Source organism: Capricornis sumatraensis, chromosome 9 (assembly GCF_032405125.1).
Source record: "Capricornis sumatraensis isolate serow.1 chromosome 9, serow.2, whole genome shotgun sequence".
Lineage (NCBI taxonomy): Eukaryota > Metazoa > Chordata > Mammalia > Artiodactyla > Bovidae > Capricornis > Capricornis sumatraensis.
In genome coordinates, this window is record NC_091077.1 from 34,552,224 (window position 1) to 34,568,491 (window position 16,268).

General features: G+C 35.8%; 1 protein-coding gene across 5 annotated transcripts in view; it reads right to left on the bottom strand.

Annotated features, from left to right (window-relative positions):
- DMXL1 (Dmx like 1) overlaps positions 1 to 16,268 on the bottom strand; it is a 132,029-nt gene that overhangs the window by 93,251 nt on the left and 22,510 nt on the right. For all 5 annotated transcript variants that reach the window (XM_068980121.1, XM_068980122.1, XM_068980120.1 and 2 more), the window contains exons 5-9: positions 15,084 to 15,216; positions 7,917 to 7,983; positions 6,456 to 6,634; positions 1,894 to 2,083; positions 535 to 700 (exon numbers count right to left, since the gene is read on the bottom strand). In XM_068980121.1, coding sequence (XP_068836222.1) covers positions 535 to 700; positions 1,894 to 2,083; positions 6,456 to 6,634; positions 7,917 to 7,983; positions 15,084 to 15,216 — 735 coding nt within the window. The remainder of the gene's footprint in view (positions 1 to 534; positions 701 to 1,893; positions 2,084 to 6,455; positions 6,635 to 7,916; positions 7,984 to 15,083; positions 15,217 to 16,268) is intronic.

A 16,268-nucleotide genomic window follows, 5' to 3' on the forward strand; every position in this document is an offset into this window, starting at 1 on the left:
GGTTTTTAAACTAACATAAAATATTTACTATAATGATAAACACTTCAGTCTTCAAATTCACAGATAAATCCAAGTATTCTAGATCTTTCAATCTATCTCAAAGTACATATTTGACCACAAAACAAGGTTTCTTAATTCTTCAGTTATAATTCTACTTTCTGCTCTATTTCTGAAATGGCTCCAAAGATTAAGTACAAAACATGCCAGTTTCATATGAACAACTATACAGTAATTATAATTCTGAGGTGTTAATTTCTTTGTTAAGTATTAGTTCAAATCTCAACTTCTGAATAAAGTAATACAGAACATCTCAATGACTTATCACAATCTAAAATTACAGACCAAATCACAGCCTTAAGAAGCAAACAAGTAAACAAAAACTTTTTCTATCATCAGTGAGCTGGCTATAATGAAAAGTTAGCTAAGAAAATCACCTACAATTTTTTACTTACTCAATACGTACAGTATAACTTACTGGTCATAAAAATCAATCGACTTGATCTGGAAAACATTTTCTGAACAGCGCTTTATTACCTGTGGCTGGGTTGATGCTGGCTGCTATATGAAAGTGGCAAAGTGCATTGGCATGCAGTGGAGTGTTCCTGTGAACGTGATGAGGGTCTTGCTGGTGTGGCAGGTATCCAGTATGTGCTACAAGTGCAAGCGATCTCCGACCTCTACGAAAAAATTTCAGATTTACCTATAAGAATAAAAACAATGTGAAACAATGCAAAACAAAGTGAAACTAATGGCTATTTTGTTATAAGCATGTAAGTTATATAATGATTGTCAGATGCTCCTATTTCAGATAAGCCTATATGTACAAGTACCTTACAGTATTTTTGTACAACAAACATGAAACATGAAATAAGCTTGGAACTTTTAACTGCCCGACTTTTCTTCAAACCATCACACAATATGTTAAATTTTGATTTAATATTTTCTTAATTTAAAAAAAGTTTACCATGCATCTGTGGAAAATGATATCCCTATTTATACGGTTCTCTTTGTATCCACAGGTTACTTCCTATGACCACAAAGCACTGAATAATATTACCACCATTCATTAGGATGGTATTTCATAGTTTACAAAGCACTTTCACTGCAATCACCTCACTTGATCCATGAGGTAGACAAAGCAAATATTGCTATTCTCATCTTTCATATGATCCAATACTTTATACAGAACACAACATCACCTAAAAGTGATTCCTAGTCAAGCACTTCTTTCAACTATTATTATATATAACCACTGGTTGAGTCTCAGTGGTTGAGTCTCTATACAATACACATGTAATTATATTCTATGCCACTAGCAATACAATCTAAATTTGAGAAACAGTATTTCCATAATCATATAAAACATTCAAAGATAAATCATTTTTAGGTCACTTTCTTATTTTCAAGAATCCATGTTACTAGTCTATGTTTAATCAGCCCCAACATCAAAAACTGACTTTAGTTTTGCCATACTATAGTAATTCAAGTTCTTGGAGGTTTGAACGATAACAAATGTAGAACACAATCTGATAAACTAATCATTCCTGTAATGACAGGACAAACACCCTAAGCCCTAAAGAAAGAAAAATAATAAATTATTTTTACAGTCAAATTTTTGCATTCTCAGATCTTAATTGACTTTATGTTATTTCAGCTAAGTTATATATGATCATCCTTTTGATATCATCAGTTAACCTAAGGTTAACTTTGTAATTATAGGCAGTTTCATGCTAGACAAAAAAAAATCCTAAAAATTTTCTGAGAATTGATTTCCTAAGACATATATTTTTTCATAACTATCCATGATTTTGAATATTAAGATGAATGTTACAAAAAGGCCTTGTACAAAAGATATTAAAACATATAGGAAAAACATCTAACAAAAACACTCACATCTGAAGCATTTTGAACTCGTTCTTTACTGGAAACGTTTCTCTTGATGTTATTTGTTAAATTAATTGGTTCAGTCCAATGGTTGCAGTCACTTCCATAGAGCAAACAATCATTTGGTAAAAATGTCTCTACCCAAAGACGACATATGTTATCTTTGCAGCAAGTCAACAGTACATTACATACAGAAGCCCTAAGGAATAAAAGGATTTTAGAAGCAAAAACATAAATTTCCCACAGTATCATATTCCACAATGTTTCCATAATTATTTAAATGTACACAACTAAGGTATCAATGAAAAAAGTCAATATACATTTATGCAACATAGTCACAACCATTAAAACTGAGTTGGGTATTTGATTTCATCACTGCAAACGCTTGCTAATCCATTTATTTTCTGCCTATAACTCACTAGTTCCTGTTTCAGTAATTCAAGATTCTTATATCTAAAGAACAAAAACTGAGATCATATCATACTCCCTCAGTTAATAACAAGGAAAAAACCTGACATCTTCTATTCAGATTTTCTGATATATTCAGTGGATATTTATTTAAATTATTTCACAATGCTTCATTTTTACTTCCTGTAAAGGTATATGCATACTTGTCACTAACAAGCTATAGTAACTAGCACACTTACTGTGTCTTTGCCTAACATATACCAAAAGCAGTCAAGTGCAAAAACAGAAAAATTCAATTAAGTATTAGCCATCTCCTTCCTTATTCATTTTTGACTTTCAGTGCATTTACTGTCTTGCCACCCCACAAAATAATAACAAAACAATTACATATGTTAATAAATCCCATATGCATCAAGAGCTCAAAAGCTGGAATTCTATTATTAAAGACTACCTTTCTATTGACTGACAATCTTGTTAGCAAACGTTTTTCTAAAGTTGCAATATCCTGTAATAGACACTTATTCAAACATATCTAACTGATTAAAAAAGAAAAACCAGTAGAAGGTTTCTATCAAGTAACTTGGTAAGTTAAAGAAAAAAAATTAAAATATTCTATAGTAGTCACTTTTTAAAACATACCTGATTAAAAAAAAAAGCAAAGGGCAAGACCAGGGAGAACAGCACATTCTATCTTGGTAGCTCTCTCCAGATTCCTCCCCTGCCCTTATACCTCCCTCCCTGCCCCTCTCCTTCTATGACTACTCCCCTACTTCTTTTCCCTTTCCATCCACTCTCTGGGCTTCCCTGCCTCTACCTCCTTCTACAATTCTCTGCTTCTTAGCCTCCCTTTCCACCTCTCCTACCTCTCATTGGTACCCTCCTCCTAGGGCCTCTCCTTACCTTTCCAAACCCTCTGTTTCTCCTTCCTTTTCCCATCCTTATGCCTCTCCGTCCTCTTTTTCCTTCAATTTTCTTCCCCTTTTTTCTCTGTCTCCCTCTGACCTTTCCCTGCTCTCGTTCCCTGTTTCTCTTTAGTACATTTACATACACACAGGCAGTGGCAATAATATCAAATGTAACAGAAACAGAAGAAAATACAAAAAGGCAATATGGAAAGTGCAAGGTTCATAGTGCCCCATCAGTAAATGGCAGAATGGGAGGCTTACAAAGAAAGAGCAGAAGATAGGAGACTAAAGAGTTGAACAGACAGCAATCAGGAGAGGCATATGAACTTAGACAAGACCAACAAAGCAAGCTAGAAAGGTGCACAACTCAGAAGCATGGACACGGTTTCGACCGCAGATAATGTTCTTCAGAACACCAAACCTTTACAAATAGTGTGAACAGCTGGCTGGTAATATAAGCTCAGCACAGAAGAAATATCCTGATGTATCTGAGGCATTGCTCAGGCCATATCTCCCTTTCTCATTTCTTCATCAAGGTATCTTATTCTCTCTTCAATAAGCACATCATATTCAGGTACAGCCCTCCCCCTCAACCCAAAATTGATATATATAGATGAATGACCTTATATAGGGCAACAGTATGATGGGTAAGTGTCTGCAACAGTTATCCTATCTTGAGGCAACAACAGGCTAAGATGGTTCTAAAACTAGTTATGTAAAACCAACCTCTGAAGGTTTTGTGGGGGAAATAACCAAACCTCCCAATCTGTCCTACATTCATCATTTTTAATTAACAGGGAAGTGCCTGTATATGCTCATTACAAGCACGTCCCCATTCTTCCTCTCGACACTTTGTGTGAAGCTTCATCATTTGGTTGAACATCTTAATTTTAAGATGCCGTATCAGGAAGGACAATGCTCTTTGACGGGATCTCTTTCACCCTCATGAGAAAGGGTCAGCATTCCTGCTATAAATCTGCAGGCAGCTGGTGAAACAAACATGAAAACTAAAACAACTAAAGGAGATTAGTTGGTTTTTTAATAGATCCGAAAGTGAAATTCTGGAAACCTTGCCAAGACACCACAACTAACAGAAAAGTCTCGTTCTATACCAGTTTTTTATGCTGTAGAATTTAGTTGATAAAAGAGATAAAATAAGTAGGGGGAAAAATTAATATGTTTTTTTGCTGTCATCAAGTATTCTTAATGCCCCAGTTTAAGGTATCTGCCTCTGATGGTATCTTCCACCATGATCACTTTTGCCAAAAGTGAGTGAACTGTATCAGAAGCAGATGTGACTGTCCTCTCTAGAAATATACAATATTTCACAATTCTCTTTTTTAGTATTCTGGTGCTCTAATTAGCTGCATGTGAAAATACCTGGGATATCATCAGAACTCAACCTTCAGAATAATGTAAACTTCTGATAGTTCTAAAAGGTTAACAGTTTGTGGAGACAGCTATTTTTCCTTTATGCATGTCATAGCTCGGGGCTTCCCCAGTGGCTCAGTGGTAAAGAATACACTTGCAGTGCAGGAGCTGCTGCTGCTGCTAAGTCGCTTCAGTCATGTCCGACTCTGTGTGACCCCATGGATGGCAGCCCACCAGGCTCCCCCATCCTTGGGATTCTCCAGGCAAGAACACTGGAGTAGGTTGCCAGTTCCTTCTCCAATGCATGAAAGTGAGAAGTGAAAGGAGACACGGGTTCAATCCCAGGGTTGGGAAGATGTCCTGGAGAAAGAAATGGCAACTCACTCCAGTATTCTTGCCTGGAAAATCCTATAGATAGAAGAGCCTAGAGGGCTACAGTCCATGGAGTCGCAAAGAGTCAGACACAACTGAGCACACACATGTCATAGCTCATTCTATTCTAGACACATATTTATACGTGTGGGCAATGGTCTCAGAAGTACTAAAGTAATAGTTCTCAAAGTGATGGTGGACTGAGGGCGCTTCTGCTAACAATACAGATTGTCCACACCACTTTCCTTTAGTTCAAAAACTGTGAAACGTACTTCTAACAGAAGAACCATCCGTGTACCTAGAGGGTCCTAGTTCAATGCTTTGTTAGACTGGAGGAGAGAGGTAAGAAGAACGGTAACTATCACACTACAAAATTATTCAGAAGATCTAGGTATAACAATGATGTATGTATGCTGTTATATATACATTATATGAGGATTTGTGTTCAAATCCACAGAATGTACACCACCAAGAGTGAATCACAATGTAAATTATGGACTTTAGGTGATAATTATGTGTTGATGTAAGCATCAACTGTAACAAATGTACCACTCTGGTGGAGGATGTTGATAAAGCAGGTGGTTGTGCATATGTGGGGAAAAGGGTTGTATGAAAAATCTCTATGCCTCCCCTCAACATTGCTATAAACTTTAAACTGCTCTAAAAAGAATGTTTAATATGAAATAATTTTTTTAAAAAAACCTAGGCTTACTCTGCTGGCTCAGAAGAGCAAAACTAAAGTTAACAGATGATCTAAGTACGCTATAATGGATCAGCTTAAGACATTCTCAGATGACAAAAAGATAAGGGAAAAACTGTATCGATCCATAGTGTGGCCAAACTGAAGATGGCCATGTGGAACAAAAAGGGATTTCTACCTACAATCAAGTAATACAATACCTCTGTAACTTACTAAGTACATGCAAAAAGTCAATGGAATATCAAGTCTGACAAAGACTATAGGAAACAAATGAAGTACTAACAGGTTTATTTGTGCATGCATGTGTAGGTTAAATTAATACCTAGTTTAGGACATCATAATCTATTGGCCCATGTACTTTTCCTGAAAGATGCTACAGGCAATTAAAGAAATATCTGAAGTCTCATGGTATACACTCTCAATAAAGCTTGTTTTTTTTAGTTACAAAAAAAAAAAAAACCAGTGGATACACATAGAAAGGGACAGGATAAAGAGAGTGAAATGTGAAAAAGTTGATGCAAATAGAAATTTAGAGAATGACTAAAGATGAAAGAATTGAAAGAAAAAGATGCACCACTCTTGTCACTCTAAGATATCTGAACTAGAGGTAAATTATCCTTTCACATGGCTCTCCTCTTAAGTATCATATATAGTTTACTCATAGCCAGAGGCTTGCAGTCCAGGAGCTATCTAGTACTACTTGAATCTTCATGGGCAATAACCCTATAGCAATGGATTCTCAAAATGAGAAAAGCGGTCAAAGTCACAAAGATGACGTTCTCTTAATACATGGGAAAAATGACTAATCCACTGACCTAGGCATATATTTGCTTGTTTTACGCCAGGAAAATCCATTTACAGCTCGAGGATGGGCCAGATATACAAAAGAAAAGTCAGTTTCTCCTTCAGATTGTTTTTCTGAATTTTTATCTGGAGAGGTAACGGATGTCCGCCAGTTTTCTACATTATACCATACCTTTAAAAGACAGTCATCCTAAGAGGGTGGAAAAACAGAAACAGAAAAACATCCAGATCAGAATTAAAGGTTAAATCAAATACCAAAGGTAAGATTTTTCTTCGCAATTAAAGGAACGTAGGGATGTGAGGAGGGGTTGGGCATGGAAAAATTAAGAAAATCTCTGATTCTGATACTTTTCTAACCAGCATTCCTTAACTGTCCTTTGAGAATTAAGGTACGTGAACGTGTGTATTTTGCCAAGGTTGGTTCAAGGAAAATGGTAGCTACTATTTGATAAGGAAAATAAAGTCATTCAGGAAAGACCTAAAGATGAAGGGTTCATTTTCTCACTTAGCCAAATATTAAATAAGAAAGCATTACCATTAGTAGACTTCAAAATACTGCTAATTTTATAAAACAACATTTTTTATAGATTGTCATATGAATGTTCAAAGAAAATGATAATAACCAGTTAGCAACTACCACTATATAAAATATTCTAAGCACAATCAAAATTGCATCTCCTAATCTGGGAAGGAAAGCAAGAATGAGAGATTAGCATGTATCAGGTTCTGCTCTTAAGCTACTAATTACATTCCTGATGCTGACTAAAGTTAATCAGATTAAACAGCCCTAGTTTTCTCCTAAAAAATTTTTAGGAGAAAATACCTCACCAAGAATTTAAGACATCTCATATTCTTAGTCTGCAGATTTGAGTCATGGGAACAATAACTTCAGACTATTAGTTTTATGTAAAGTGCTCTGTAAACCAATGATTTAAAATAATTAAAATTTAAGGGAATTCACTATTCTGAAATCAATAGGTAATAACAAAGAAAAGTTACAAATGTCCTTCTAGAAAGTTGTAAATTCTTTTACTATAAATACAGTCTAATACAGCTGTCAGCTAGAAGATAACATAAATAACAGTTATAGTTTATTACTGACAGTATACTATATCCAAGACACTGTGCCACTTTACATACGCTGTCTTAACTAACCCAATGATCCAAGACCTATGAGGTAGATATTATCATCCTTAGTTTATACATGAGAAAACCAAGACTCAAAGTGATTAACTACTTGCTCAAGACCAAAAAGTTGGTAAATGGCATATTTATACCCAGATCTACCTTTGATTTAAGCTGTTTCAATTATATCATATTGCCCCTTAACATAATAATATTTAGCCAATTTTTGCTATTTAACATATTTAACAGAAAATGTTTGCAACTTAAATAATGAAGCAAGTTAAATTTTTTTGATATTTCAAAATACACCATAAACACAACTTGATAATAGTATTTTCACAAATTACCTTCCCAGCAGTGGCAAAAAATTCTCCATCTGGTGAAAATTTCATTAAATGAACTTGGGAAGCAGTTCTGTAAATTAAATAGACAAGGCATAATTTTCAAGGAAAATTAAATGAGAGAATGCAACATTACTTCTCTAAACTATATTCAGTAACCTGCCTCAAATACAAAATATGATAACATAAATTTGACACTCAGTCTTAAGTATATCTCATATTATAAATTAGAAATAGGAAAGTTAATATTAAATATAAAAATTTTCAATGTAAAAGTATCTATGAATAAGAATCATATAAGGAAAGACTTGTCATTCTTTAAAGCTTAAGACAGAAGAGTCACAGGTCTCATTCCTTTAGAATATGAGAAAGCAAGGTTTCATTTTTTAACATGGAAATCTAATTTTTGGAATTATGGATACTTACATTCCAACATACATTTACAAGAACAATAAATCAGTATTTTATAATGAATTCTGCCTTAAGGCAGCATTTGCACAGTTGAAGATTATGTATGTGTGTGTTCATGAGACTCCCAACCATTATGGATTCGGTCTTCCAATTTTACCAACATACTTGGTGCATACTTGTCTTTCCTTCTTCAAGGAGTTTCAGCTCACTTCCCTCATCACCTTCCCTTTTGCCTTTCAGGAAATACTGATCTCAAGACATTTCTCACTATCATTGCTTTCCTTTACGTTACCCAAGTTCATGCTTAGATAGTCACACCAAACTTATTTGTAAAGCAAGCCAAAGAGGAATTCCGCCACAGTTCAATTTCAAATAAAAAAAACTTTTTTACCCTGATTTTAATTATTATAAATACATAACAGAAAATAATGATATAAATGGGTGAAAAGAAGAAAAGAAAATCATCTACAGCTTCACCAAACCACAACACCCATTTTCACGCAAAATCACTAGTAACACATTGATACACTGACTTCCGGATCTCTTTCCACTTTGCCTCTCCATCTGCTTTCTGTGGGAGATTGTGGGGAAGAAGACGGAAACTGCGTATTTACAATTTGCTCTGTAATATTTATTTTAAAATACGTCATGAACATTAAGTTCCGATACTTTGAAACTCCAATAGTTTGGCCACCTAATGCGAAGAGCTCACTCATTTGAAAAGACCCTGAGGCTGGGAAAAATTGAAGGCAGGAGGAGAAGGGGATGACAGAGGATAAGATGGCTGGATGGCATCATCGATTCAGCGGGCATCGGTTTGGGTGAACTCCGGGAGTTGGTGATGGACAGGGAGGCCTGGCGTTCTGCAATTCATGAGGTCACAAAGAGTTGGAAACAACTGAGTGACTGAACTGAACTGAACATTAAGTGGTACAGTGAACATTTTTGAACACACATTTTTATGTATCTAGTTAAAGATATCTTTAAAACAAATAATTAAAAGTGCTTGGTCTTACACTGCTATATTTAAAATGGATAACCAACAAGAACCTACTATATGGCACATGGAACTTCACTCAATGTTGTGTGGCAGCCTGGATGGGAGCGGGGACAATGGATACATGTATTTGTATGGCTGAGTCCCTTCACTGTTCACCTGAAACTATCATAACATTGTTTGTTAATCAGCTATACCCCAATACAAAATAAAAAGTTAAAAAACAATGCCTGGTCTTCATGATTGTGACTGTGTTGCCCCTACAGTCTTTTCTTAAAGCAGTATCTAAAGGAATTCTTTTAAAAGGGAATCAGATTTCACACTCTGCTCAAAACCCTCAACAGCTTCCCAACTCACTCAAAATTAAAATGCAAAAGCCTCACAATAACCTATAAGCTGCCTCCTGACTCTAATCATTTCCCCATCACTCCTCACTATATTACTTTCCTCCAGCCACAAGGTGACACACAGTTTTACCTAAGGGTCTTGCACTAGTTCCCTCCTCCAAAAGATATGCACACATAACTTAATACCTTCATAACTATACTCAACGTCACCTCTACTCCTCTTCTCCTATCCTACTTATTCTTTATTGTACCTATTAGTCTCCATCTAACAGATATAAGTAGATTTTTAAAATGCACCACAAATGAACTATAATCAAGCTCAACTTTTAAATGTATTCCAGTAAGTGTAATCTTCAGTTGTTCAGTTCAGTCGCTCAGTCATGTCTGACTCTTTGCAACCCTATGAACTGCAGCACGCCAGGCCTCCCTGTCCATCACCAACTCCCAGAGTTCACCCAAACTCATGTCTATTGAGTCGGTGATGCCATCCAACCATCTCATCCTCTGTCGTCCCCTTCTCCTCCTGCCCTCAATCTTTCCCAGCAGCAGGGTCTTTTCAAATAAGTCAGCTCTTCCCATCAGGTGGCCAAACTATTGGAGTTTCAGCTTCAACATCAGTCCTTCCAATGAACACCCAGGACTGATCTCATTTAGGATGGACTGGTTGGATCTCCTTACAGTCCAAGGGACTCTCCAGAGTCTTCTCCAACACCACAGTTCAAACGCATCAATTCTTCTGCACTCAGCTTTCTTTATAGTCCAACTCTCACATCCATACATGACTAATGGAAAAACCATAGCCTTGACTAGACAGACCTCTGTTGACAAAGTAATGTCTCTTCATTTTAATATGCTGTCTAGGTTGGTCATAACTTTCTTTCCAAGGAGTAAGCGTCTTTTAATTTCATGGCTGCAATCACCATCTGAAGTGATTTTGGAGCCCCCCAAAATAAAGTCTGACATTGTTTCCCCATGTATTTGCCATGAAGTGATGGGACCGGATGCCATGGTCTTCGTTTTCTGAATGTTGAGCTTTAAGCCAACTTTTTCACTCTCCTCTTTCACTTTCATCAAGAGGCTCTTTAGTTCCTCTTCACCTTCTGCCATAAAGGTGGTGTCATCTGAGTATCTGAGGTTATTGATATTTCTCCCAGAAATCTTGATTCCAGCTTGTACTTCTTCCAGCCCAGCGTTTCTCATGATGTACTCTGCATATAAGTTAAATAAGCAGGGTGACAATATACAGCCTTGACGTACTCCTTTTCCTATTTGGAACCAGTCTGTTGTTCCATGTCCAGTTCTAACTGTTGCTTCCTGACCTGCATATAGGTTTCTCAAGAGGCAGGTCAGGTGGTCTGGTATTCCCATCTGTTTCAGAATTTTCCACAGTTTATTGTGATCCACACAGTCAAAGGCTTTGGCATAATCAATAATGCAGAAATAGATGTTTTTCTGGAACTCTCTTGCTTTTTCCATGATCCAGTGGATGTTGGCAATTTGATCTCTGGTTCCTCTGCCTTTTCTGAAACCAGCTTGAACATCTGGAAGTTCACGGTTCACATATTGCTGAAGCCTGGCTTGGAGAATTTTGAGCATTACTTCACTAACGTGTGAGATCAGTGCAATTGTGCAGTAGTTTGAGCATTCTTTGGCATTGTCTTTCTTTGGGATTGGAATGAAAACTGATCTTTTCCAGTCCTGTGGCCACTGCTGAGTTTTCCAAATTTGCTGGCTTATTGAGTGCAGCACTTTCACAGCCTCATCTTTCAAGATTTGAAATAGCTCAACTGGAATTCCATCACCTCCACTAGCTTTGTTCATAGTGATGCTTTCTAAGGCCCACTTGACTTCACATTCCAGGATGTCTGGCTCTAGGTGAGTGATCACACCATCGTGATTATTTGGGTCATGAAGATCTTTTTCGTATAGTTCTTCTGTGTATTCTTGCCACCTCTTACTAACATCTTCTGCTTCTGTTAGGCCATACCATTTCTGTCCTTTATTGAGCCCATCTTTGCATGAAATGTTCCCTTGGTATCTCTAATTTTCTTGAAGAGATCTCTAGTCTTTCCCATTCTGTTGTTTTCCTCTATTTCTTTGCATTGATCACTGAGGAAGGCTTTCTTATCTCTCCTTGCTGTTCTTTGGAACTCTGCATTCAAATGGTTGTATCTTTCCTTTTCTCCTTTGCCTTTTGCTTTTCTTCCTTTCACAGCTATTTGTAAGGCCTCATCAGACAGCCATTTTGCTTTTTTGCATTTCTTTTTCTTGGGGATGGTCTTGATCCCTGTCTCCTGTACAATGTCACGAACCTCATTCCATAGTTTTTCAGACACTGTCTATCAGCTCTAGTCCCTTAAATCTATTTCTCACTTCCACTGTATAATCATAATGGATTTGATTTAGGTCATACTTGAATGGTTTAGTGGTTTTCCCTACTTTCTTCAATTTAAGTCTAAATTTGGCAATAAGGAGTTCATGATCTGAGCCACAGTGAGCTCCCAGTCTTGTTTTTATTGACTGTATAAAGCTTCTCCATCTTTGGCTGCAAAGAATATAATCAATCTGACTTCAGTGTTAGCCATCTGGAACGGTCCATGTGTAGAGTCTTCTCTGGTGTTGTTGGAAGAGGGTGTCTGCTATGACCAGTGCGTTCTCTTGGCAAAACTGTATTAGACTTTGCCTTGCTTCATTCTGTACTCCAAGGCCAAATTTTCCCGGTACTCCAGGTGTTTCTTTACTTCCTGCTTTTGCATTCCTGTCCCCTATAATGAAAAGGACATCTTTTTTGGGTGTTAGTTCTAAAAGGTCTTGTAGGTCTTCATAGAACTATTCAACTTCAGCTTCTTCAACGTTACTGCTTGGGGCATATACTTGGATTACCGTGATACTGAATGGTTTGCCTTGTAAATGAACAGAGATCATTCTGTTGTTTTTGAGATTGCATCCAAGTACTGCATTTCAGATTCTTCTGTTCACTATGATGGCTACTCCATTTCTCCTAAGGATCAATCTTCAGTTGATCCTAGAATAAAACTTGCATAGTTTCCAGTCCAAGGCTTAATTGTTTACTTAAATAATAAACCACTTCAAATAAATGTCTAGTCTGAGTTACCAGGACTCTGTATAACTGTTTTTTAACTTAAGATTTTTCTCCCTTTTCTAATGTATGAAATACATTTCAAATTCTCAGTTCAATCCAAGAAGCCCCTTACCAGATTTGGAGTGACTACAGTACAGCACTTCTTTGCTCTTCTCTCTCTGCAATCTTGTATGAAAGACTCAAAAGCAAAGCCACAGCTCTTTCTAAGGAATTATCTTTTTTGCAAAATCCTATTTCCTCTCTATATTTAAACCCTTTTTAATACCCATGAACTGACTATGGGGTGCAAAAGAACATAGAACTAGCTCCTTTGAAATCTCCTTTGTAAATTCTATATATAGGAAATCTGCCTTACTCTGACTCTGGTATCTGATAGGTGGCTCAGTGATCATAATCCCCCTGCCAATTCAGGAGAAGATACTGGGCTGGGAAAATCCCCTGGAGAAGGAAATAACAACCCATTCCAGTATTCTTGGCTTGGAAATACCATAGACAGAGCAGCCTAGTGGGCTACAGTTCATGGGTCTCAAGAAGAGATGGAAACAACTTAGCAACTAAACAACTGCTTCACATAAAACTGACTCAGGAAGAATGGCCTACCTTACATCCTGTCATACTGATTTACTGGTATATTGTTTATCTCCAGCCATCCTATATTCTAAGCACTCTTACCACTGCCTGGAATATGATAAGCACTCAACAAATATTCGTTGGAATGAATGAAAGAAATTTGGACTTGCTATCTAAAGAACATAAGAAAAATTAAGCCTACTGATTCATTCTTCCATAAAGTATGATACTAATTTTATGCTCTTATTAACAGTATATATTAGTTAGAATATCTTTTCTCTACTCACTCACTAGTAATAGATATTATTCATTCTTTTCTTTATGGATATTTTGCATTTCATGATTTTTGTGTGAGGTCTGTCAACTCAATATGCTGCTCATTATTTACATATAATACTTCAAAAAAATTTTTCTTGAAACATTTTTATCATTGTCCGTTTTTATTTACTTCTGAAATATCTACCTTCAAATTAATTTCTAAAATCTCCTTTTAAAAATGGCATTAACCCCAAATTGCATATATTTCCCATCGAGTTTCCGGTTTTTTTTCTTACAATCTTTTTGTTTCACAAAAGATTTTTATTGATACCCAAAACTATTAATTTTTTTCCTTTTCTTTCTTTTCAGTTTTTAGCTGTGGTGCCATACTTAGAAAAATTTCCACAACTCTAAAATAGCACTTCTCATCTAATAGTGATAGCACACAAATGACAACTAATAGCCCAATATGCAATTTTTAATTTCCCAATAGTGACATTTTAAAAAGGTAAAAAGAAACAGGTGAAATTAATTATATATTTTACTTAATCCAATATATCAAAAACATTATCATTTCAGTATGTAATCAACTAAAACTTAGTAAGACTTTCACACTCTTTTGCTTAAAACTTTTGAAATCCAGTGTGTATATTATACTTTTAGGACATCTCAATTCAGTCTAGCCATATTTCAAGTGCTCAAGTGAGATGTGGCTAGTTGCTATCATACCAGATATGGTAGTATTAAAATATGAGAATTTACTGGTATTTTCATCTAAATTTTTGTTGTTGTATATATATGGTTTTTTCTTCCTTTTAAATTTGTTTTGGTGCGAAGTATGAAGGGGATTCTAACTTTGCTTTCTCCTCCACAGAGCTAGCAAGTTGCCTTATTGATGTAAAATGCCACCTTACATACTGAAACTCTGAGTACTTGGGTTTAACCCTGGACCCTAATTTATCCATTCTTGTATCAACAACAAACGGCTTGATCTGTTGTAGCTTTAGAATTAGTTTTACTATACTGTATGTCTTCATTCTTTTCTTCTTTTAGAATTTTCCTTTTCTTGCCATACGTGTCCTTTTAATATTTTGAACTCCACTCACAAGTAGAAATTCTAATGAGATTGTGATAAGAGTGATATTCAACATATAGATTAATTTGGGAAAAATATCTTCTTCACAATGGGAAAATTCAGTCAAAAGTATGAAAGGTATCTTTGTCTTCCTTTTGTATAATTTAGAATGCTCTTATGGGCCTTACACATTTCTGCTTCTTCCTAGGCGTTTTATTCAACAACTTCAAAAAAAAAGGATCTGCAGAGCATGGGAAATGGGGACCGTTCTATATATAAGAAAAGATATCACAATTATTAAAAAAAATACTTTTTATGTTAGTATGCTTTTATACAAATGAAAATGCATTTATAATATCATAAGACCATACAAAATAGATTTATTCATTTAACCCCCTAACTAATTGCTTACTTGCATTGCCAAATGCATCTCCAATTCCCAAAGTTAAGATCTGTTTTATCTGGATTTTCATCTTCAGCTGGCTTCTCCAAGTTAGCACTGGACCAGAGTTGCAAACAGCTGGAACCAGTTAAAAGACGATTACCTGAAAAAATATGTATTATCCACCAATAATTATTTAGGTATTTAATTAGTGACTTAAGTTACATGCTCAAGAGTTTCATATAATAATGTAAAGAACACAACTTTTTTAAAAAGTCAAATAAAAAGAGATTTGGGTTATGAGGGAGTAAAGCCATATTTTAACTTTGTTGAAGAAGCCTAGACAGAAAGGGGAACAGATCTTGTAATCTCTCCTTCAACAAACATTTGATGAGCATCATCTTTGTAACAGGCACTGTGCTAGGCACCGGTAATACAATGACAAATGAGACACTGTCCTTTTTTATGCTGGGTTCACATTCCAGTAGAGAAATATTATGAACAGAAGCATGGAAACATATGAGTTCAATATATTCCAGAGAATGCTTCATAATCTCCTTATGGTTAAGGGATAAAGCAGATAGTATACCTAAGAAAAGAAGTAAGGTTGGGTGGGGGCGGGGTGAAGCCATCATATTGTGAAGCATTTTTGAGGTCTGTAAGGAGTTTAGTTTGTTACAAGCAGCTGGAAGTTAGAAGATTTTATATGGAGGGAGAGTTTGCAGAGTGGATCTGTATTCTACAACAAGGGGTCTCAGCCGGGAGAGGGGTGTCAATAGATAGATGTGAAGAGGCATATAAACCTCCTCCAATAACATACATGCAAAAGTTATAGGTATACTATGAGCATTTTTCTAGAGATAACTCAGAATTTTCACCATACTTTCAAAAACCTCAGTACACAAAGAAGGGTAAATATTCTCTATAATTCTAGAGAGAGACAAGATTAGGAAAAACATAAGATTCTAGGAAACCTGGTTAAATGACTATAATACACATAGATGGGAAATCATGAGGATCTGAATCAAATATTAAAGTCATAAGCATGGATTTGAAAGCCTTTTCAAAAAAACAGAGTTTTCAAGGCTTGACACCACATAAAAAATAGAAAGGTACAAGAGGTTTCAAGGATAGATCCCAACTATATGACTTGGATAACTGGTTAGAAGATTATTTTGTCAAACAAAGAAAATTAAAAAGTACAAACTTTGGCCA